This window comes from Miscanthus floridulus, chromosome 17 (assembly GCF_019320115.1).
Source record: "Miscanthus floridulus cultivar M001 chromosome 17, ASM1932011v1, whole genome shotgun sequence".
NCBI classification, from domain to species: Eukaryota; Viridiplantae; Streptophyta; class Magnoliopsida; order Poales; family Poaceae; genus Miscanthus; species Miscanthus floridulus.
In genome coordinates this window covers 27,942,353-27,966,514 of record NC_089596.1, presented here as the reverse complement: position 1 = coordinate 27,966,514, position 24,162 = coordinate 27,942,353, and the positions used below count along the sequence as shown (strand labels likewise).

General features: G+C 43.8%; 3 protein-coding genes across 4 annotated transcripts; 1 reads left to right on the top strand and 2 right to left on the bottom strand.

The window, feature by feature from the left end:
- Nucleotides 1-1,763: 1,763 nt before the first annotated feature.
- On the bottom strand, nucleotides 1,764-3,679 carry LOC136518868 (uncharacterized). Its single transcript, XM_066512554.1, has one exon. The coding sequence runs from the start codon at nucleotides 3,558-3,560 to the stop codon at nucleotides 1,920-1,922; it is 1,641 nt and encodes a 546-aa protein (XP_066368651.1). The 5' UTR covers nucleotides 3,561-3,679; the 3' UTR covers nucleotides 1,764-1,919.
- A 5,814-nt stretch (nucleotides 3,680-9,493) lies between these two features.
- LOC136515468 (uncharacterized) lies at nucleotides 9,494-13,395 on the bottom strand. The gene is made up of 5 exons (XM_066509048.1): nucleotides 13,051-13,395; nucleotides 11,415-12,068; nucleotides 11,039-11,147; nucleotides 10,141-10,772; nucleotides 9,494-9,943 (listed from the first exon to the last, which is right to left on the bottom strand). The coding sequence occupies exons 1-5, from the start codon at nucleotides 13,393-13,395 to the stop codon at nucleotides 9,494-9,496; spliced, it is 2,190 nt and encodes a 729-aa protein (XP_066365145.1).
- Nucleotides 13,396-15,766: 2,371 nt separating this feature from the next.
- LOC136517421 (uncharacterized) lies at nucleotides 15,767-22,891 on the top strand. 2 transcript variants are annotated; one of them, XM_066510976.1, is made up of 11 exons: nucleotides 15,767-15,934; nucleotides 17,982-18,141; nucleotides 18,342-18,523; nucleotides 18,809-19,672; nucleotides 19,788-19,844; nucleotides 20,434-20,779; nucleotides 20,877-21,076; nucleotides 21,409-21,485; nucleotides 21,578-21,679; nucleotides 21,811-21,997; nucleotides 22,088-22,891. In XM_066510976.1, exons 1-11 carry the CDS (start codon nucleotides 15,800-15,802, stop codon nucleotides 22,175-22,177), a joined length of 2,400 nt encoding a protein of 799 aa, XP_066367073.1. In that variant the 5' UTR covers nucleotides 15,767-15,799; the 3' UTR covers nucleotides 22,178-22,891. The 2 variants fall into 2 exon arrangements, with proteins under 2 accessions (XP_066367073.1, XP_066367074.1); XM_066510977.1 differs by having other exon boundaries at nucleotides 15,817-15,934; nucleotides 17,977-18,141; nucleotides 22,088-22,890.
- The last annotated feature ends 1,271 nt before the right edge of the window (nucleotides 22,892-24,162 follow it).

Here is a 24,162-nt window from a genome sequence, read left to right as displayed (position 1 = left end):
GGACGGGGATGGAGTCAAATATGCCCCCACGAGGATCTAAACGGGGAGAAAACGTCCCCCATCGGGTTTGGCGGGGACGGGTCTGGGGGAGCATTCCCCGTCCCCGATACCCGCATCCCCGCCCCGTTTATATACAGGCTTTGCTCTCTTTCCTGATGGCCCAACCAGCCCACGAAGGCCCAATGTCTTCTGAGTATATATAACAGCAATAACCCTAGTTCTACACCTTTGTGATGATTAATATCCTGCTTCTTGCTATTTAGTTATTTTTGGATTGTGATTCGTGGTGTACTCTAATATTGTGTCGATGAACTCATGTGAATGATGATGAATTAACATGAATGGTGATGAACAAATGCGGGGACGGGGATCCCCGACGGGGATTTTTCCCCTCGCGGGGGCGGGGATGGGGGAGAAATCGTCCCCGTGAGCTTTGGCGGGGACGGGGACAGGGATTTTTTCTCCCCGCGGGGACGGGGATGGGGAGGCAACCTCCGACGGGGAATTCCCCGTTGCCATCTTTACTCGTGAAGACTACTCATCTTTCTCCACTTTGTGTTACCACCCTCCAAATATCTGCATTATAAAACCTAGACACATGATAAAAGGATATATTGCAGTTAACTATCATAGAGATTCAGGACAGAAGAACCCTACTGGATGAAACAGTGAATTCAATGGAGCTTCAACTCTACTGCTTTATACATACAAGTACGACATTCTCATCACAATCATGAATAGTAATAAACAACTTCCAAGATCACCACACTGCTACTGGTGTCTACACCACAAACCTACAGTTTGTGACGCTTCAGCATTGTCGTCTTCATTATGATATCATGGTGTCATCAAACCATCCAACATTAGGCTGTCCAAAATATTTCCAGATTATCATGTAGACAATATGGCAGGCTTAAGCAACTTGTGGATAATAGTCAAATAAGCAATCTATTAGTTATTAAAAAGTAACAAGGTTTCATTCAGTTGGGCAGGATTACTAAAAGAAAACTAGGCCCCGTTCGGCTTACCTTATAATCCGCACTATTCAGCTTGTTTTTCAGCCGGAACAGTGTTTTTCTCTCACAACAATTCAGCCAGAACAGTGTTTTCAGCCAAGTTTCAGCAAGCCGAACGGGGCCAAGTAACAGATTTATCTTAATTTCTCTTTAAGCGATTGACGAAACTGTGCAAAAAAAGAAACAAAAAACTCAAGCACCCTTATTGAATCATTCAGAGAATCAGAGGTGGCAAAACAGTGGATAATATCCGGAAAGAATCGGCCAAATTCTTGCACACAAATGGTCTTGTTAATTAGATATTCAACGTAGCGAAGGGTCAGACAAAAGCTAATATTGCAGGTGAACTGAGCACCATGACTTTTATGAAATCAAAGCACACAGGACCATAAAATTTGTCAGCAACAGAAAGGCATAGTTCAAGTATGTGGTATAAAAGAAAAAGAAAAACTAAGGATGTACAGAAAAAAAAAATTCCCTGAAGAACTATGGCCCTGTTTGACACAGCTTATTTACTAAATAATAAAAATAAACTTTTCACCGGCTTCTCATAAAAGAAAATTCTGCACAATTACAAGTTGCACCAAACAAGGCCACAGTACAGCTCTCTTTACATATATAAGAATCAAAATTGCCACCTACCCCTTGCCACTCGCAAACAAGTTGTTTGCTAGAAGAAAATTTCTAATTCTAATCAGCATTCACCATAGGACAAAAACTTGAAAGATTTAGCGACAAGATTTCAACATTTCTCACAAGAATATTTCATTGCAGTATAGCAAAGTTCATGCTTAACAAATATATTATGGGCATTTGCAAAACTGCATTTGATTCTTAAAAAAAATATGAACAGAAGTGATAATAGGACAATGTTTTGGTTATAGCTGAATGTACCATGGAATCTCAAGGAGCAGGACTCTTTTTGAGTGTTTTAACATGCTCACAAAACCGCCGATGTTTCTCTTGCACTTCAGCTATCGCCTTTTCAGCAGCCTGTTTGTTCTTTGCTAGAAGGTATTTCTCGATCTGAACAAACCACTCCCCCAATGTCATATTCTCCAAGCTGTGTCTTCCTGTGCGCTCCCCCACATGGCCTTTCTCTCCACTGGCACCAATAGCTTCCCTCTTGTCATTCTCTTCAACTTCTCCAACACCATCCAGCTTTGACTCTGGCGACACTTTTTCCCTCAATTCCTGATCAACTTCAGTTTCACCTCCCTTGCTCAAATTCTTCACCTCCTCTTCTTCCACACCACCATTGTCAGCAGGAGCATGCTGAGCATCGACCCTCCCCTCTATTGCCCTCTCTGTAAATGTCGCATCCTCCTCCACATCAACCATCTTCTCATCCTCCATGGATGCCTTTGAGGTTCCATCCAACTTGTCGTCCTCAGTTGCCACCATGTCCTCTTCAGAACCATCATTCACGGCTAACACCCTCAATGGGCTCCCCCCTCGCTCTCTGCCATCAGCCATATCCCTTTCCTCTTGCTCATTTTCATCGTTCTCAACAATTGCATCCTCAGCTTTCCTTGTACTTGCCCTTGTAACCCTTCCTCGGCCTCTTCTGCTCCTCTTTGCTCGTCCTCTCCCAGCCGCCAGCACCACCTCTGATGCATTTGAAGTTTTGTCTGTGGTCTCTACCATATTCTCTTCTTCATCACCTCTGCCCTCGGCAGCTGTCCCTTCCCGATCTCTGGCCACAGCAACCTCACCCTCCTCTTCCTCCTCCTCGGGAGTAAGACTCGTGCCATTCCTTGCACTTGCCCGTGTAGCCCGTCCTCGCCCCCTTCCAGTCCTCACCACTTTCTCCTCATCGATTTGGCACCGCACCGCCTCACCTCTCCTTGCAGCAGCTCTCGCTGACCTCGTATTTTGCGGGTGTGGCGGAAGGACGACCGCCGCTGCAGCCTTCCTCGACCTGCCACGGTGCGGTATTGCCGCTTCCTCTTCCTCTTCCTTTTGCTCTTCCATCTCCACCCCAGCGGGCTCAACGGCCTTCTTCCGCCCGCCTCGGCGAATCGGCAGTGCAGCTTCCTCCTCCACTTCATTCCCGGCTTCGGGGGCTTCCGCCGCACCGGCCTTCTTCCGTCCTGCCCTGCGCGAAACCGCAGGGCCCTGTTCCTCCTCCGCCGCCGCCGCCGCCACGGCCGCTGCGTTGCGCGCGGAACGCCTAGTCGCGGCGGGGCCCGGTCCCGGGCCCGCATCGATCGATATGGAGACGGCGATCACGGTGCTCTCCCCGATCTTGATGAGGTCCCCATCGGAGAGCGGCGCGGGGACGGTGGGCACGAGAGGCGTACCATTGAAAAGGGTGCCATTGGAGGAGCCTAGGTCTGTGACGGCCCACCGGGCCGCAGGCGGCGGGAGGAACTCGACGGAGAGATGCCTCTGCGACGCGCCCGCGTCGCGCACGGAGAGGTCGTTGCCCTTCGCAACGCGGCCGACACGGAGTGCCGCGGCGCCGGCGCGGCGCTGCAGGGTCCTCCCTTCGCAAGGGCCCTTCTTCACCAGGAGCGTGAGCACAGACGGCGGATCCACCATCGCTAATTCGCGGGGCTCGGGTCGGAGGTCGGTGAAGGGGGAAATGAAAAGGATTTCAACTTTTTGGGCGGAGATAGATGGAAGGGAGCCGACCGCCGCTGCGGAGTTGGGGCCGTGGTTCGGGGTTTTCGAATTTTGGGAATCTGACGGGCGAAGAAACCCTTGCAGATAGGGGAGCAAATTCGAAATTTGTCCGTGTATATGGTAAGTGAGCTCGGCTCAAATCCCTACTTCTCTATCTCTACGACTAAAAAAATCCATAAGAGAATTGTTGATCGGTCGTGCAATAAAAAATCATGTCCTACATTCTGCCTCTCCCCTGGGATCCCTGCCTCCCGCCTGCCCGCCCGCACCTGCATGCACACAATAACTGTAAAAGGCTGATCCGTCGAATCTGGGCACCTGGCTCTCGTCCGTAAAAGAAGACGGCATGAGAGGGAGTTATGATGCCATGTATGCTACATGCAACCGTAAAGAAAGGAATTTTTTTTCTGTACCGGACACACGAGCAGCTCTAGCGATCGCTTCACAACCCTAAATTACGGTATTTTTTATCCGACTAGGGACTAGGTTCGTGCTCATTGCTACGGGAAAACTAAACTTTTGTATTAAAAACACACTGATCGCATGATAAAGGAATTTTTTTTCTGTACCCGACACACGAGCAGCTCTAGCGATCGCTTCACAACCGTAAATTACGGTATTTTTTATTTGACTAGGTTCGTGCTCGTTGCTACGGAAAAACTAAACTTTTGTACTAAAAATATACCGATCTCATGATAAGATAACAGTACCGTTAAAGTGATATTTTACAGTATTATTACCTTATCATGTGATCTGTGCGTTTTTAGTACAAAAGTTTATTTGTCCCATAGTAACGTACGGGTACAAACCTAGTGTAGGGGTGAAAAAAATAAAAATGGATATTCGTTCGCTCAAATTTGGAGTAAAGTTGATTCACCTCCTGAACTAGTCACTAATTTTGAAAGACCCTCTCAAACTATAAAACTGAACAACATAGCTACCCCAAACTTTCGAAAAACTGAACAACATAGCTACCCCAAACTTTCGAAACCGGTCCCCTTGACCATTTCAAAGTGGTTTCTTAGGTGGTTTTGCTCCTATAACTACAAACTTTACATCAAAGTTATAGAGCTCAACATGATCTATAACTTTGTACTTGATAAATTTTAGAGTCTCGAATATTCATTTTAAGTTTCCAGATTTTAAAATTCAAATATTTAAAATTTTTAAATGACCCTGGGTGTTGACATAGTCTATACTAAAGTTGTACTTCTCAATAAAATCAATAACTTTGTACTTGATAACTTTTTTATCTGAGATCATTCGACACCCCAAATATTCGTTTTAAGTTTTGTAATTTTGAAATTTGATTTTTTTTCAAACGACCTCTGATGTTGATGTAATCTACACCAAAGTTGTAGCTCTCAACATGTTCTACAACTTTATAGTTGATAATATTTTTATCCGGAGTCGTTTAGATATTCATTTTAAATTCTTACACTTGAAACCCAATTTCTTTGATTTTTTTCTAAGGGTTAAATCGAATGGTGTCATTACATTTCTGTGAGTTTGGAGAAATGTCATTACTATTCATGCTATTGGAAGTGTTCCATTACAATTTCATGAATCTCTGAAATATACCATTGCATACCCTTTCGATTCATTTATCTGAATTTTTGGACCAAACTGCCCTCGGTCTTCCTCCTTCCTCCCTCTTCCATTTTGTACGAGCTGACCACCGTGGCTGCGTCGGCACCTGAGCCCAGCCCAAACACGCAGTACCTGTCAATGTCGCCTTAGCCGCTGCAAATCCATGGAAGCTTGGCCTGCCCAAACATGCTTACGACTCCTTGCTCCACTTGTTCCGGCTCCCTCCGGCGGTGGCCAAGGACCGGCTCGCCGACGTCTTCCATGACGTGGCCATAGGAGAGTGCTCGACGAAGCCGAAAGCACACCATGATGTGCCCACAGGTGCTCTGGCAGTCTGGCTGTACCACTGCAGCTCACGCTCCTGCCTCGCGACCAGCACGGCCATGGATACAGCTACTTCTTTCTCTGGAGACTCCGTGCTGCGCGCTGCAGGGACGAGCTGGAGCGCGCCGTCCAGCGGCAGGGCGACGTGCCAGCATGTCGCAGATGCGTGGTGAACCGGTGAGCAGTGGGAGGCGTGGGGCTGGCGTGCCGGCGAGGCTGCAGTGGTGGGCCGGCGAGCACGGTGCTGCGAGGCCACATGAGCGAGGTGCGGCGCTGCATGCCGCCGGCCATGCATAGGCGGTGTCCAGCTCGTACAACAGAGGAGCAAGGAGGAAGAGCAGGGCAATTTGATCTAAAAATTTAGATAAATGAGTTGAAGGGGGTAAGTAGTGGTATATTTCAATGACTTGTGAAATTGTAATGGTACGTTTCCAATACAACGAATAGTAATGGGATATTTCCAAAGCCTGACATTTATAATGGGATGTATCAAATTAACCCTTTTTCGAAAGACAAACAATTTGGGCCTCTAAACGATATCAAATAAAAAAGTTGTCAGCTACAAAATTATAGATCATGTTAAAATCTACAGCTTTGGTGTAGACTACATCAACATAGTAGATCGTTTGAAAAACAAAAAATTGAATTTCAAAATTATAGAATTTAAAAATAAATATTTAGGGCTCTAAATGATCTCAGATAAAAAAATAAACTACAAAGTTTACCGAGAATTACAACTTTGGTATAAACTATATCAATATCCGAGGTCATTTGTGAAAATCAAAATTTTGAATTTTAAACCTGGTAACTTAAAATGAAGATTTGAGCCTCTAAAATTTATTAAATAGAGAAGGTGATGATGACGAAGGCGAAGCCAAAGTGAAGTTGTCTGTTCTGATGTGTTGGGTTGGCGTCCTTTTGATAGACTGCGACTTTTGTTCAGTTAGTTGCTTGGTTTTGTCAGCTATAAGGAGCCAGCTTAAACTTTGTGTTGTGGCACTTCCGGGCATATCTTTTGCTTTCCGAATTCTATAAATTGTTGTATTTCCATTGCTATGGTAATGGAAATGAGGATGCCCTCGTTTATAAAAACAAAGTTGTAGATCGTGTCGAGCTCTGCAACTTTGATATAAAGTTTGTATCCATACGACTTCATATAAAAAAGTTAGCCTTTTTATATATAAGAGAAAGAAAGACCAAACAATAGGTGGTCCCCACTGCCACATCAGCAATACCACCTAAGAAATCACTTTGAAATGATCAAGGGGTTACTTCATCTAGTTTTGAAAGCTAATGGGCTATGTTGTCCGATATTGTACTTCGAAGGGGTCTTTCAAAATCAGCGAAAAGTTTGGGGGGTTTGGAATTGACTTTACTCAATTTATAATATGAATATCCGTATTCAAATTCATTTCTAACGTGGATACTAAATGGTTGTATCCGATTTCGTTTCCCAGTATTTTTCTCTAACCAATTTCAGATCCGTATTCGACAAAAATATACAATATTTGACATTTATTCATATCCGCAAAGAACAATCTATTTAAAAGTGACTAATTATTAAACTTAAACGCATTAAAACTACTTAATAGGATATTTATAGATGACTTTTAATATTAGTTTAATACTATTAATGATACATAATGATTTAAATTATTTTAATATTTTTCTAATTCAGTGTAAACCTAATATATTTATTGTTGTAAATTATTTTAATACTTCCATTAAATTATTTCCATATGTAAATTATTTTATATAATTTATAATTGCATGGTAAATATTATATAAATAATGATTGATTACTTATATATTTAAATACTATATTTATTGGTAACTTTATTAATTTGTTGAGCTATTTTTGTCTATGTTATATATCCACATGTTTTAATATGTATTAGTATAATAATTTTGTAATTAAAAAAATTGGTAAAGCAAAATGGCTATTTTTTGCCTACCAATCTTATTTGAATTTCTTCACTTGATCCATCATTCTATTAAATATTATCCACTATAATTTAGTTCATTTTGATATTGGAGATAATTAGAAGTGTACTTTAATTTTATTTCACTTTGGTTATCGTTAAATTAAATAATACGTACTTTGAGTTGAATTGAATTGAGTAAATATCCGAATAGAAATCCAAATCCAAGACATCCGTCTTATAAGTATTCAAAAATATCCATAATCTATTCGAATTCGAATCTATATCTATACCTAATACTAAAGAGGTAAAATTTTAGACAATAATAATTTTCCGTCCAACTTTAATACTAAAGTGACTCGGTCTCGGTCATCATCTCTTTAGGGAAATTGAACTCTACAGACCGATAAGTTTGGAATCTGTTGGGCTTCTCAACCTCGTAGTCGTAGATGCGATTTACAAGCATAGAGAGTCCTGGAAGGCTGGGCCGCTACCCGTTGGCCGCCTGCCGAGCCCAACCCGCCGGCGGCCTGCTACCTGGGGTTTGGACTTTGGACGGCCCGCCCCCTGTGGCATGCTGCTCGTCCTCGCTGCATCCGGTGCTGGCTGCCGTCGCCGCCTCAATTTTTAGCGAGTCCGGAGAAGGAACTTTTTTTTAGAAACGTCCGGAGAAGGAAATGGGAACGACACTGTTAACATCGCCGGTGCGGACGCAAGGAAATGATACAGGAAGAACAGGATTGCAGAAGTAAATCTACTAGGAATGATTAAAAACAGAATTAGGGTTTTTACATATTTCTCTCTCCCTCTCTTTCTCACATCTCTCTTGCTACTTATAATGTGACCCTAGTTGACCCAAGATGGGCCAATCACCCTGGCACCCGGCTTCGTCAGTCTCTTGAGAGCCGGCATGACCCCAGGCCGGTGCACGTGGAAACTGCTGTCGAAGAGTGACCAGCGGCTCCCAGGTAGCCAACTCCGGTGGAGTGTGAGACCACTGTATGAGACCTTGCTCCATGGGATGATCACCGAAAGACCAGCGACGTTGTAGAATACGCAGTGGCACTTGGAAGGTCTGCAAGTCAGAAGGTAAGGCCGACGATACCTGTTGAACTCCAGGTGACAGTTTTAGCTGGGACACATGAAACACCGGGTGTATCGAGGAAGATGGTGGTAACTCCAATTTGTAGGCAACTGGGCCGATCTTCTCGATAATGTTGAAAGGACCAAAGAAACGAAATGACAGTTTATGATTTGATCGGCGCAACAGAGAAGATTGAACATACGGCTGGAGCTTCAAGAACACTTTGTCACCGACTGAGAACACCCGCTCTAAACGACCCTTGTCAGCTTGACACTTCATGCGTTCCTGAGCGCGCAGCAAGTGCTGCTGGACAAGCTCCTGCATATGCCTGTGACCCGCCAGCCAAGATTCCAAATCTGGAACAGGAGGAACCGAGTCCACATCCAGACCCATGTGTCGTGGAGGAAAGCCATAGAGGACCTCAAAGGGTGACTTGCCCAATGCTGAATGTAATGATGTATTATACCAGTACTCCGCAAGGGATAGCCAACGATGCCATTGGGAAGGGCATGAATGAGCGAAACAACGGAGGAAGGTTTCGAGGCATTGATTTACCCGTTCGGTTTGGCCGTCCGTCTATGGGTGGTACGAGGAGCTGAGGCGGAGAGAAGTACCAGCTGCCTTAAACAGAGCCTGCCAAAACTGACTAGTGAAAATCTTATCATGATCCGAAATGATAGAAGTTGGCAGACCATGCAGACGGTAGATATGATCTAGGAACAGCTGAGCCACTGTCTTGGCCGTGAAGGGGTGCTTTAATGCGATAAAATGAGCAAACTTGGAAAACTTATCGACAACAACTAAGATTGCATTGGCAGCTCCGGATGGTGGAAGGCCCTCGACAAAATCCATTAAATGATCTCCCAGGAGGTTTGAGGTACTGGCAGAGGCTGCAGCAGTCTTGGGTATCGGGCTCGGTCGGGTTTAGACTACAAGCAAATGGGACACAACTGCACCATGTTCCAGACATCAGCTTTCATGCCATGCCAGAAGAAAGGACGCTTCAGTCGGGAGTAAGTAACTGGTGCTCCAGAATGTCCCCCCATTGGGCTAGCATGAAAGGCTGTCAAGACTTGCTGTTGAAGAGGTTTACTGGATCCCAGCCAAATACGTCCCTTGTAGCGAATTACGCCTTGAACCAGAGAGTAGGAAGGCACAGACTCCGGGTTGAGAGACAATTGAGACAACAGCTTGTTAGCCTCCAAATCCTCTTGATAGCTGAGCACCACTGCCTCTAACCACTGATGAGTAATAGAAGATATAGCCATAAGTTGCTCGAGATGGCGACGCTGAGACAAGGCATCAACAGCTCCATTCTTAGTGCCTTTCTTGTAGAGGATCTTGTACTGGAGACCCATGAGACGAGCAAACACTTTTTGCTGCCATGCAGTATGAAGGCGTTGGTCATTGAGGTGTATTAAACTTTGATGATCGGTGTGAATATAAAACTCAGCCTAGAGCAGGTAATGGCGCCAATGATCCACTACCAACAAGATTGCCAAGTATTCCTTCTCGTAGACAGTGAGGCCTTGATTCCTCTTGCTAAGTGGTTTGCTAATAAAGGCGAGTGGATGACTGGCTGTAGCATAGCACCAATTCCTAAACCTGAAGCATCAGTCTCGATGTGGAAAGGCTTATTAAAATCGAGAAGAGCCAAGACTAGTGCTGAACATAGAGCCGCTTTGAGCAGTTCAAAAGCTTCAGCATGAGCTGGAGTCCACACAAAGAGTTTATCCTTCTTGAGTAACTCAATTAAGGGTTTAGCAAGAATACCGAAATGCTTGACAAATTTGCGATAGTAACCGGCCAACCCGAGGAAGCCACGGAGCTCTCTGATGTTGGATGGTACTAGCCAGTCTACCACAGCCTGCACCTTTGCTGGATCAGTTGATAGGCCAGCAGCACTAATCATGTGACCGAGGTATGATATGGATTGTCTGGCAAAACCGCATTTGGATTTCTTTAACCTCCACTGATCACGGCGAAGCCAATCAAAGACTTGTTGCAGATGCTTGACATGAGACTCCAAGGAAGGGCTGAACACTAGTATATCATCAAAGAAGACAATAACGAACTTGCGCAATCTAGGAGCAAGGGTGGCATTCATGGCACCTTGGAAGGTACCTGGTGCGCCGGTGAGCCCAAACGCCATCACCCTGAACTCATACTGGCCGAGGTGTGTTTGGAATGCTGTTTTGAACTCCTCGCCTTCACGCAACAGAATTTAATGGAAGCCAGCCCATAGACCAGAGTAAAAAACCAGCGAGCATGTGCTAACTCATCCATGAGTTGGTCGAAGACCGGTACAGGAAACTTGGACTTTAAGGTCAAGGCGTTGAGGTGACAGAAATCCACATAGAAGTGGTAGCCGCCATCTTTTTTATGCACCAGGAGCACTAGAGAAGAGAATGAGCTATGGCTGTGGTGAATCAACCCTTATGACAACATGTCTTGCACTTGTTTCTCAATCTCACCCTTGAGCTTGGGTGGGTACCGATAAGGGCGGACATGGACTGGAGTTGCTCCAGGTATAAAGGGTATCTCATGATCACAAGCCCTGGACGGTGGCAAGGAAGTAGGTGGCTGAAACAGATCAGGGTAAGCATCCAACAGTGAATGTAGCTCAACTGGCAACGTCTACAAATCCGGTTCGGCTTGGTCAGCAGCAGCGACTGAAGCAATGTGAAGTAACAGTTGCTAAGGAAAAGAAGTTGGAATCCCTTGCAACACAGTTAACTGTCCTTGATATGTAATCGCCATCCACTTGTCCTGCCAATGAATCTGCATGGGACTGTATGCGGCTAACCAATCTATGCCAATCATGACATCAAAGGTGCCCAGTGGTAGCACCTTGAAGTCAGACTGAAAGGAACAACCCCCAACTGACCAAGGAACTTGAAGCAGGACTGTAGAGGTGGTAAGCTGAGATCCACCAGCAACCAATACAGAAGTAGACACTAGAACTGAAACCACACCAGTCAAGCAAGGAACCAAGGCTTGATTCACAAAAGATGATGAACTGCCTGAATCGACCAAAATCTGCACTGGAATGGACTGCAACAAGCCGGCGAAGCAGATGGAGTGGGAAGTTGGCACCCCAGACAATGCAGATTTGGAGAGGGCTAAGCAACACTGTTCTGGATGTGGAAACTCCTCAATAGAATTAGCCAACGAATCTTCGAAAGAAATGGACTCCCAGAGGGCATCGACTGCATGTAGGACCTTAGGGGCACAAACATGATCCTTACTCCACTTGGCGTTGCACTTGAAACACAGACCCAGAGCCCGCCGATACGCCTTGACTGCTGCCATGGTTTGATTGGAGGCCGAAGCAGTCGCCCTAGTCTGAGCAGCAGCAACTGGAACCATCGGCTTGTCAGCCCGCGGTGGAGGCGGGGGCAGCGGCAGTGGAGATGCTGCGGCTACTGGAAGGCGGGGACAAAAAGCAGCTGTCCAATCACCTCCACGCGGGGCGCGTGGAGTAGGAGCTGTGCCCACCTCTTCCTGCAGTAAGGCAAGACGAACAACATCATCGAAATTGTGGGGACGCTAAACTAGAATTACTGCTCGAATGTCGAAACGAAGGCCATCAATGAAACATTGAGTGAAGAAAAGAGGATTGGCATTAGGAGAATAGGAAATGAGTTGATCAACTAACTGGGAAAAAGCAGTGACATAAGCTGCAACAGAGGTCTATTGGCGGATACTGAACATTTGACGAAGGAGGTGCTCATGCTGATCACGATCGAAATGTGCGTGAAGCAATTGGCAGAAGGAGTCCCAAGTGGCTGAGGGAAGTTGTGGGGCGATAGACTAGTACCAAATGGCGTCTGGTCCTTCCATATAATGTTCAACCAGACCAATCCAGATAGAGGGATCGACAGCATACGTGAGGAAATACTTCTCACAAAGGGAACGCCAACGTTTCGGGTTAGCCCCATCGAACGTTGGAAAAGGCAGTTTAGGAAGCTAGCCAGTGAGCTGATTGGGGCGATTGGGCTTGGGGTAGGGAGGGTAAACGATTGGTATAGGAGGGGAATTGTGGAGATGGAGGGGTTTGTGATGAAAATTGGGATGGGGAGGCGGAGGGGGGGTGGAACAGATGTGTAGGAGGATGGTGAACTGGATCCGATGGCGGACGTGGAGGAATGACGATAGGGGGCGGACGAAAATCAGGTACAACAAGACGAGATTGATGTTCAGGAAGCATACCATTGGGCGGGACATGGGTCCAAGTCGTGACGACTCCGGACCCAGCATCCCATGGACTGATGTCGACGCAGTGCCCACTGGGCGGTGTGGCGTGCAGATCAGTTGCTGGAGCCAACGCAGTCGCCGCCGGTGGTGAATGAAGCGTGACCGGCCGGTGAGACGAATCGTCGAACACCTGGCGGTCGAGGGATTTCACCAGCTTCTGGACGTCCTTCTAGATGTCATCCAGGACGCCATCCACGCCTGGGCGCCACGCTTGGAGATCCGCCGAGACCTTCGCGAGCGCGGCCACTCGCGGATCGAACTCTAGCTTGACGGTGACGTCATTGCTGGGCTCCAGAGGGGTGGGGCGGTGGCCGTCGGCGAAGGAGGCTTCGAGGGAGGCGAGGCGCTGTTCGACGGACGCAGACACCGGATCCGTAAGCCAGGACTCGATGCCCGCCAAATGCCGCTCGAGCCCAGTAGCTTGGGTGGAAATGGAAGACTCCAGAGTAGCAAAGCAGGAGTCGACGGAGCCGGTGTGGTCGGCGAAGGCGCGATTGCGGTCATCAAGACGGCGGTTGAATTCGTCGAAGCGGGCGTTGAACGCGTCGAGGATGTGCTTCAAGGATGGCTCCATGGCGCCACGAGCGCGATTTAGCCGGGTGTAGTGGTGGTGTGGGGTTGGGGCGGCGGAGGAGGAGGTGGCGGGGAAGGCGCGGCCAGGATTGGTAACGAGACGTCTGATACTAGGTGTTAACACCGCCGGTGTGGACGCAAGGAAATGATACAGGAAGACCAGGATTGCGGAAGTAAATCTAATAGGAATGATTAAAAACAGAATTAGGGTTTTTACATATTTCTCTCTCCCCCTCTTTCTCACATCCCTCTTGCTACTTATACTGTGACCCTAGTTGACCCAAGATGGGCCAATCACCCTAGCACTCGGCTTCGTCAGTCTCTTGGGCCGAACTGGTGATGGCCTGGTTCCAGCAGCTGCTCCTTCGGAAGCCACTGGGCCTGCGCTGTTGACAGACACTTCTGTCGAAGTGTCGAACAGATAAAAAGACCGAGTACTGGGCTTTTCTGGGCCAATAGAGTTATCCACTTCTGGCCCAAGTTGCGCCCCAGGACCCAGGTGGTCATCTTCTACCTCCAGCATAGATCCGGATGTAAAAGATCTGATATTCATACCCATATTCGTATTCGTATTTGATTATAATATAGATGCTAAATGGATGTATTTGTACCCATTTTCTATGATTCTTCTTTATTCGGTTTCAGATCTGTGTTTGAAAAATATGAACGCCGAAATAATTTACTACTCATAAACCTTAGCTACTAAAACTTTACTGCCAGCTACCGTACTGTTTTTTACCTGAGCTGAGCTTCAGCGAAACCTTAGCGCGGCTGTGGTGGGGGCAGCGGGCGGCCACGGCCGCGGAGCTTCAGCAAAATCCTAGCACAGCCGTGGCGGGACAGCAGGGTCTAGAAAGAAGATGAACAATGCAAAAAAAAAAAAAAAAACAAGTGTTCCTCCCAAAAACACTCGAACCTCATGCAGACAGTCTCTTTTTGCTCGCCTGGGTCTAGTGTTATTGCCTCGTGCAGGCATGTATAGGTTGGCAACCAAACAGAGAAAATATTTGGTGCAAACTATCCTCTTAGTGTAATCATGAAAATCCTTCCAAAAATTCTACTTAGAGGTTTCCAAAAATTATGAAACGATGCATATCCATAGTTGATCCATAGATGTATGTTGTAGCAAAAGTTGGGAGGCAAACTTATTGTGTAAAAATCCAAACAAAAATGACAAAATCCAGGTGCAAGTGCATTAGAAGACAAAATTTCTAGTAATTTGTCTTCTAGGTTAAATACACATGAAATTTGTCATTTCCATATGAATTTTTCTAGATTGATTTTATTTCCCAACTTTTGCTACAACGTACATCTATGGATGAACTATAGATATGCATCGTTTCATAATTTATGAAAACCTGTAAGTAGTGTTTTTGAAAGGGTTTTCACGATTGCACTAAGAGGGTGGTTTGCCCCAAATATTTTCCCAAACGGGGAATGTCAGGTAGTATCCAGGCGACCTGCCATCCAGGCAAAAGGAGAGCTAGTTTGAACAAAAAAAACATATTTTCTTTGTCCCTTTAAGTGTGCTATAATATATTGAGATGGTCAAACTTTTTTAAATTTAGCTAGATTTATATAAAATATAAGTGACAGTTATAGTAATAAATTTGATAATCTAAAAAATAATAAAAAATTAAAGCAACTTATAATTTGAAACGGAGGTCCAACTTTTTTAAATTTAGCTAGATTCTTGTCTAGTCAGGCAAGTGCAAAGAAGATATGGGCCGTGTTCGGCTGGCTGGCTGGCTGATTGCCGGCTGGTCAGCCAACTCACAAAATTACTATTCATGTTCTGCCAGAACAGTATTTTTCTCTCACAACAATCAGCCGAAACAGTATTTTTCAGTCCTGCCGAACAGGCCGATGATTGATTGATATCGTGGGCCTAAGAAACTAATATGGTGATAAAGTATGCCTTTTAGTATAAATGTGACTTTAACAGTTTTGATTTAATAATACAAGGATAAATATTTTTAATAAGAAATAAAAAGTCATAATCTAGATTTTAGAATAAACTATACTGATGAACAGTAAAAGATTATTTCCATGCCTTTGGCGAATACTAACGTGGATGTAATTTTTTTTTCGTCGTTTATGGGTAGTAAAAAAAACAGCACAGTAGCTTTTTTTTAAGAAACAAAAGAACAGTACAGTAGCTGGGCCCGTAAAGTTTCAATACAGTAACAGTTAGCACAGAATCAACACAAATCATCGTTGCATGTTCACTGATCAGGCAAACTCCACATGCATCCAGGCGATCTTTTTTCTGCTCGCCTGGGCAAAGAAAAAAAAAAGAATATACTAGCCTCGTTCCAGCTCGGCAGCGGTCGCTGCGGGAGTGACCCCACCCGATCGCCACCTCTATAGAACTCTCAGCCCCTTCCCCCACACGATTCGGGCTGATGCTGCTGCACAGGCTGCTGGGTCCGAAGAACCACGTTGCGGCACACACACAACTGAGAGAAGCAGCGCGGATGAGGAAGCCAGTGCCGGAAGGGGACGCTTCTCCCCAGCCACTCCGGGATCGAAGCAATCAGGTGAGAGACTCCACCTCCTACTCCTAGTGGTCGAAGCCCACTCGCTCCTCGATCGATCGAACGCGCGGTTCGCTGGGATCAACCGCGGGCGCTTTTACCGCTCCTGTACGGGTTGCGGTGGGGTTTTCCCATTCCAATTTGGGGGTGAATTTCTGGGTTTTCATCGTGGTTTTTTCTGGTTCGTTGAGGGGTTTCCGGTTTGTCGATGCACGCCTGTTTGGTGGGGGCCGGGAATGGTGATCGATGCGGTTGGGTGGGGTACTGGTCGACTCCCGTCCCGACTGGGTAATTGTCGTTTGGATGGCACGGGAGGGGGGTTTAGCGTCAGCGATCGCTACGGATTAGGGTTTAGGCGATGCTAAAATTTTGGGTATTTTGGGGTGCGGATTGCAGAATCACTAGATTGCTTCATCTCTGAGGGGTTTCCTCTTACTCGAGCGGGCACCGTTTCGGCAGGATTTTGTTCTGGCGTCTAAGCGCCAGGTGTTCAATTTTGCAGTTTCAGTTGGGGACTGTACGCTTGCATCAGTTTTTACCTTCTGCTCGTCTCGTCTCTTCACAACCTTGTGGTTTGCGGTGGGCGCAACAACTTGTTGCTGCAAACTCTTGCGGATCCACATTATACATATGTGCCCCGTGGGGCGTGGGCTGTGCAGCACTTGTGCGGTTTAATTGTTCTGTTCATCACAATACACAAGGTGTTAGTGTTTGAGCAGGTGTCAAGATGTTTACTGTTTTGCACAAAATAGTGTTTGAGCATGTGTCAAGATTTTTACTGTTTTGCACAAAATATCTCTAGGAGTGAGGGGTTTGAGCAGGTGATAAGATTTGTATATTTATTTATTTTTGCTGAACATAGAGTTTAAGCAGGTCGAAGACTTCAGGTTTTGTGTGTTGACGGTCGCAAGGATTGCTAGTTTGATGCTAAAATCGGGATACCACAATTCATTGTCCTTGTGTGGTGAATTTTTGGTTTGTTGCTTGCGTGCCAATAGCTGAATTTTGCAATTTCGGTTGGCAATTGTACCTGCAATCACTTTTTGTCTGATTCTTCTTACTTACTTTCACAATTTTATGGCTTGTGGGTTGTGGTGGGTAGAGGTTTTTGTTGCTACAAGAGCTTGTCGAATGTTGATGCTAGATGCTGTGAGGTTCGGAACAGTAGTGAATTTGTATTTAATTGTTTTTTGATCAGATACTGTTGGTTTTACATGGTCCTTGTGTGATGATTACTTCTCTATGACAGTTTTTCTGCACAATAACTTCTGTCCTTGAAATAGTGGTGACATGTATTTCTTTTCAGTGCTGTTTTTGAGACTGTGTGATGGTTAATCCATTGGATTCATATTTTCTTGTGCGTCACATTGGTTGTACTCATATTTGGTGTCCCACATGGTTCCTGAAGCTTATATTATAATTTTGTTACTCTTATCAGGATGAAATTGGATCTTCGTTGTGGCTTAAGAAGGGTGGTTATTAGGTGCTGGGGTAGGCATTTGGACTTGTTGACTAAAACTGAGGGATAATTAGATGGTTGTATTTTAAGCGTTTCTGGGAGTCTAATTTGGGTCGAAGCTTTTATCTGAGTACTTGTTTAACTGATTGTTATGGCAATGACATCGTTTATTGTTTCAGTTTGATTTTTCAGTACACTGTTGTATGTTACTCTGCATAACCTTCATGAATTTGTTACATTGGAATGTTTAACTCGTGTAGTGATTTTGCTTGGTAACATGTCAGGACTATCTATGCTCCCCTCCAAAGATTTACAATTGCCACATCCTTTTCTCTGATTTTTGTTCTTTGTAAGAAGAGTGGATTGAATTGTTCAACTTGGATGTTTCAAGTTGTTCCCAATTTGAAAATCATATTACAAATGTTTGGGACCTTTTACTTCCGGTCACTGTTGTAGATGTATGCATTGTCCCCATATTATGACTTAATACCCAGTGTTATCCCTTTGATTTCACTGTATATGCTATATCTTTGATTTCACTATATACCTAACTTATGTGCCTTGCATATTCTCAAAATTTGTGAAGCACAGGTGCTGGAAGGTGGGACCCATAATCTTGCAATGCAGACGAATCATCAGAATAGCAAATATGGGGAACTTACCCGTAATATCCGAGAAAACCAGCTTGGAGGGGTGATCTTTGGTTGCAAGCATGATACAATTGAAGAATGCTTCAGAAAACAGCTATTCGGTCCGTTAAGTGCACCTTTCACCTCTTGCTACTATGCCCTACTGATTTTGTTAAGATAATATGATATTATAGATTTTGTATGCTGATGGAAAATAAAATGCCTTGTTTCTGAATATTGACTCAATTAATTTAACTTTTTGTGGAAGTTTCTATCTTGATAAGATTATGATTCCTTATTGACTTGTTTAGTTGTTTTATAGGTCTGCCTTCATTCCACTATTCATATGTTAGAAATGTCAAACCTGGCATGCCTTTATTTCTATTCAATTATAGTGATAGAAAGCTCCATGGAATTTTCGAAGCTGCAAGTCCTGGCGAGATGTATATTGACCCATATGCTTGGAGTAATGATGGTTCTTTAAGGACAGCTTTTCCTGCGCAGGTATCAATTTATTAAATATCTGTACTCCCTCCATTCTTTTTTGTTTTGTCGTCCTAGCATCCATGATGTCAGACTTTATAAACGTGTACCATTATATAAATATATGTTAAAATCAATCAAGACTGACTCTATAAAAAATATGATAAATAAAAGTATACCCTTATTATATATTGATAGTCCACCTGGAAGACCATAAAAATGTCAAAAAAAATATATAATAGCATGGAGTAGTTGGCACTGCTTTTTGTCCCATTTTGTTTACATCAGATTGTTTGTGTTTTTAAGGTTCATATTTGCACAAAGACTCAGTATCCACCTCTGCTGGAGAGCCAATTCAAAACATTGCTTGGTGACAACTATTACAACCATCACCACTTCTATTTTGAGCTTGACCATGCACAGACAAGAGCTTTGATTTCTTTGTTCAAATTACTTGCTCCTGCTAATCAAGTTCCAGCTGTTTCAAGCAAAAGGAATATTGCAGTATCATCACCACCAACTAGAATGAAGCTATCAGCTGTTCCTGACCCAAAGAAAGTCACAGCAAATTCTAAGGACACCAATCCATTTAGTGTTCTATCAAATACAGCAGCTCCATTTAACTGGGCTGATGATGTGGAAAGTGCTAGTAACACTGATGAGAAGAAATCTGATGATTCAGTTTCTGATTATGACAATTTGGGTGACAATCTTCTTCAAGACCAATTTAGTCCTCATTCAAATCCAGATGTGGTCAGTCAAACTTCCTCAGGCAAAACTCTTGGCCAAGGACTGGAGCTTACTGAATGCAATCATCCAGTTGTCAATCCTGTGAATGGTGAAAGAATCATAGCTGATGAATCAATGCTTTTGAATTCACACAATGAGCATAATGGTGCTGTGGAAGTTGATGAAATAGAGATTGAAGCTCACAATAACCCAGGTGGTGGTGTTGGGCTACAGCCAGAAAGACAGACTGTCCTAGAAAAACTGAAAGAATTATCTTCCCTACGACAGCAAGCGGCCATATCTTCCCAGGATTGTACTGATTCTGGTTCAGATCAATGCGTACCTGATGAAAACCAGACCAACCCAAATCTTTCCTGTGGCCCGTTTGATGCTACAATAGAAGATAAAACCTCATTTGATGAGTGCCATGGAAATGCTGAGGTGACTATTGTTCCTTTTGTTAGCCTTCTTTTATTTCAGTATTCAGTTTTGTTTCATAAAAGTGCCTTGCACAATTCATGTAATCCTCTCATATTATCATTACATCCATTTATAGGTGCTGCAAATCATCACTCATTTACAGATGAGGACTGAAGCATTGGAGAAGAAGCTGGTAACTTATTTCTTCTTGAATAATAGAGATAAATAGTTTATTGATGTCCTCATTTGTTGTAAGGGATGAATTGCTGACCCTAAGGGTCTCATTTTGGAAAACTATTACAATTTGTTGAACTAAAAAGGGGCGGTGGAGACCCTTAGAGTCGCCAATTTGCACCCTTATTTGTTTGTTTGTTTGAAAGTAAAAAAACAAATGAACTCTTTTTCCATACAAACATCTATCCTGCCACTTTGTTGACTTGAGTGATAGAGTGATATGTCTGTAACACTCAAATTTCTAATCGTAGTGATAGTTGACATGGTTGGTTCACTATCACATACCTTTTAGTGGAAAACTATGTTTTCTTGTATGAACTAGTTAGATCATTTTACAAAAAATATTCTAGCAATGCATGGCCTAACTTGTTTGGGGGAACCCACGCAGACTAAATTGGATAGCTCTAGGTTTTCTTTCATATCTGCATGCTATAGTGTACGCCCTAGAGGTACCCATACTACAAGATCTTTTAGGGGCATTATTTTTTTATTATTTATGCACACGGTGTCTCCATAGGATATTCTGATTATTTTCTGTTGTTTTCCAGATTGGGTCAGACAAAGAAATACTTTCGTTGAGGGAAGTAGTTAAAGACTCAGGAAGAAAAGTTCAGCAACTGGAATACCTTGTAGATGAGTTACAATTCAAATTTGACTCTTCGCTGTCTCATCTTGGAAGCATGTGCAATACTCTAGCCAAGCCATCAATATTCCTGATTGGTGGTTATAATGGTGTGACCTGGTTATCATCTCTTGATTCTTTTACTCCTGAGAAAGATGCAGTCCTGGGTCTCACACCAATGAGTTCTCCCCGCTCATATGCATCTGCTGCTGTATTAGATGGTCACATATTTGCTTTTGGCGGTGGTGATGGCATGTCATGGTATAACACAGGTATACCATATCATCTGTAAGATGATTTTGTGACTTCTTGTGCATGAGCTTTCATCTTTAATTGCATGTATTTACTTATCTCTGTTTTTTTGGGTAGTGGAATGCTATAGCTCGAGAAATAATGAGTGGACGGAATGCCCCTCCTTGAACCGGAAGAAAGGAAGTCTTGCTGGGATCTGTCTTAATGAGAAAATATACGCTATTGGTGGAGGAGATGGAAATGAAACTTATTCAGAAGTTGAGATGTTTGATCCGTACCTTGGGAAATGGATATGTAGCCCATCTATGCTGCTCTCTGTATGTTCTCAGCCTCAGTTGCATGCATAATTACCCAATTTGGTATTGTTTAACCTATTGCAATGTATTACCTGAATTTATGCTTCTAGTCTGGAATATTTGGATTCTTATAAGTTCAGCAACCTTCAGAATTATGTCCTAACAGTAACAAGAGATATATTCATTTTAAGATGTGTAACATTGGTGCCTATTATGACAGTTCATTGCATAAATGTTTAGATACCCTGCCTAGACTTTTGATGATATGTTCTAGTAGGATGGCTGGATGGGATACTGTATTACTGAAACAAATCTTTGAACCAACATCTTATTTGGGCTGCGTTATATTTCAGCGGTTTGCTCTTGCTGCGTCTGAACTAAATGGAGTCATCTATACATCTGGTGGCTATGATGGAGACATGTACTTGGAGTAAGATCTGTCACGATTTCCCTTCATGTTGTTACAACATATTCCAACAAAATTACTTCAGAGACTAACAGTGACAAACATACTATATACAGATCAGCAGAAAGGTATGATCCAAGGGAGGGCTTCTGGGTCCGGCTTCCAAGTATGAGTACTAGGAGAGGATGTCACACCTTAACTGTCCTTGGAGACACCCTGTCAGTAATTTTCTCTGATACTTCAGACTTGCGCAGATAACTAAGAGCATCTTTTCTGAGCAGATAGCTAAGAGCATCTTGTTCTTAAATCTTGGAAAGAAACTTAGTTGCAGTGCTGACTTATTTTCCAGATATGCCATGGGAGGGTATGATGGGGACAAAATGGTTTCTAGCGTCGAGATCTATGACCCTCGTCTTAATGCCTGGAGGATGGGTGATCCAATGAACACCCCAAGAGGATATGCTGCTGCCGTTTATCTTGATGAGAGCTTATTCCTAATTGGTGGCATGCAGTCCAGTGTGCAGATCTTGGATACTGTAAGTGATCGCGCTATACATACCTCTTACCGTTCAATTCTATGCTATGTTCTGTTCTGTTCTGAAGATAAGTCCTCTCATTTGCTCTAGGTGGAAGTTTACAATGCAAGTTCTGGCTGGTCAGTCCTTGGTTTTAGTTCTATTGGGAAGAGGTCCTTCGCCTCTGCCGTTGTCATGTAATTGCTAGTCAGGAGTTTAGGGTTCACATCACCAAATTTTGTAACATCGCTGCCATTACAAAGAATGGTTAGTATAAATCGGGGTAAACAACCCTTCTGAAGCATTCTGGTTACCAACAGCGAGATACGACAACATGGCGGTTTGAACTTCTAAAATCCGTTCGCCGACTAGAAAGCACATTCACCTCATTGTGTGGATGAACATTTTTGTCGGATAGGAATGCCCAAACTGATGGATTATAATGCAAAAGAATCTTTTGTATCACGTTATTGCTTCTGTTTTTCTCCTTAAGTAGGCTTATGTACATGGCAGTGCTAAAAACTTTGAAGATGGTGGTTGAGCAGACTGTTAGCTTTGTTCAGCTCTTCTGTTGTCAACTGGGTTGCAGACTGTTAAGAGGATGTCGCAGAGTCGGCACATGTTTCTTTTAAATGCAACGGATCTCGTGTGAAGCGGCTAGTGGATCCGTAATAAATTTGTGATTCATGATGCCAAGAAATTTAGGATTTGTCATTCTATTCACTCACATCGGTATGTCTGCCTGCCACCGATTGTAAATGTGGGAGCATGGTTTGCCTCTCGCAAATTCTAAATGATGTGGATGGCCTTTTGTTTCCTTCGCATCACTTCAAGTTGGTAGTTTGAGTCCTTTGGACTGCCCGTACATTTAATATTTCTTTACGGAAATCGATCTGTATCAGTTGATTCCATACTTTAAAATAGCGACCAAACATTTTCAACTCCTTTGCGTTACCCTGCTGGGTGTAGCGATACTAAAATTTTCAGTGCCGATGAATGAACTTGTATTGCAGTGGCGACGGGATGTAGCTACAAACTAAGGCCCCCTTTGGAATGATAGATTTTTTTTTATTCTTGCGTTTTTTTTCTATGAAAAATAAATTGATTCTTGCGAAATTTGTATACAATTCCTGCCTGCCTTCCAAAAGAGACCCTAAGATTGCTAGGCTCATCAGATATAAAGTATATTATATTTCTGTGGATTGGTGTACTCATGAAAATACGAAATAACTATTATTCCATATCCATAATAAATAAATTGGTAATGCTCAGGGGCGGTCGTTCGTCGACGCCGCCTTCCTGGGCCTGCGCGGCCCACCAAGTCTGCCTCCTCCTTTTTACGTCTCCCATAGCCAATAGGCCGTCACGGCACGTCGTGCCTCATAGGCCCACGGGCCTGGCCTTGGGCCCAGGCACGGTTCTATGGGCTGATTTTCGTGCTGGGTCGGCCCGCGAAGTACGGCCAGAATCACGGGTCGTGCCAGCCCACGGCCTGTTACCCTTTGCATTCATAATTTCACAAACAGATAATAGTTCACAGTATTATAATTCATACATTCACGGTTCACATCAATACATCATCACAGTTTCTTACATTCACAAAATCAAAGTCCAAAACTTGTCCGATACAGTCACATTTTCATACATTCACATAATTAAAGTCGAAATGTCCGATACATTCACAAATCACAGTTTCATACATTCACTGATTCACAGAATCAAAGTCCAAAGCCGACAGACAACATAAATAACCAAAATGAACTGTTTAGTGCAATGCTGCCTCATTAAAAACCTTTCTAGATAAAATTCACCCTTGTGAGAAATCCTAGAAAGAAAAAAAGAGTGCAGCCAACTCTTAATTAACTATTGTTCAAATGATAGACAGGTCTTTCACAATCACTGAGTCACACACACCCTTTCACAGTCACAGATCACACACACACTCAGGAGGCAAGTCTCAACCTCAGTACCTCACTAAGTACCAGGAGCACCACCAGCAGGTCCATCTTCATCAAGTTACAAGTTCTCGAATGAGTCTTCAAGTTCTTGGTTGTCAACAGCATGTTGTTCCCTTTTCTCTCCTAACTCCCAATCCTTTAAGCAGGTCAGCATCTCCACAGTCTTTGGTGACAAGCGCCACCGCCATTCCTCAATTATCCTACCTGTCAAACTGAAATAAGACTCTA

Coding starts and splice junctions, on each gene's coding strand:
- LOC136518868 (XM_066512554.1), bottom strand. CDS start 3,560: ATGGTGGATCCGCCGTCTGTGCTCACGCTCCTGGTGAAGAAGGGCCCT.
- LOC136515468 (XM_066509048.1), bottom strand. CDS start 13,395: ATGGAGCCATCCTTGAAGCACATCCTCGACGCGTTCAACGCCCGCTTC. Junction 11,148..11,414: donor CCTTTCAGTCTGACTTCAAG/GTGCTACCACTG, acceptor GATCTGTTTCAG/CCACCTACTTCCTTGCCACC. Junction 10,773..11,038: donor GTACCCACCCAAGCTCAAGG/GTGAGATTGAGA, acceptor TGTTGCGTGAAG/GCGAGGAGTTCAAAACAGCA.
- LOC136517421 (XM_066510976.1), top strand. CDS start 15,800: ATGCTGCTGCACAGGCTGCTGGGTCCGAAGAACCACGTTGCGGCACAC. Junction 18,142..18,341: donor CTTCAGAAAACAGCTATTCG/GTCCGTTAAGTG, acceptor GTTGTTTTATAG/GTCTGCCTTCATTCCACTAT. Junction 19,673..19,787: donor AGTGCCATGGAAATGCTGAG/GTGACTATTGTT, acceptor ATCCATTTATAG/GTGCTGCAAATCATCACTCA.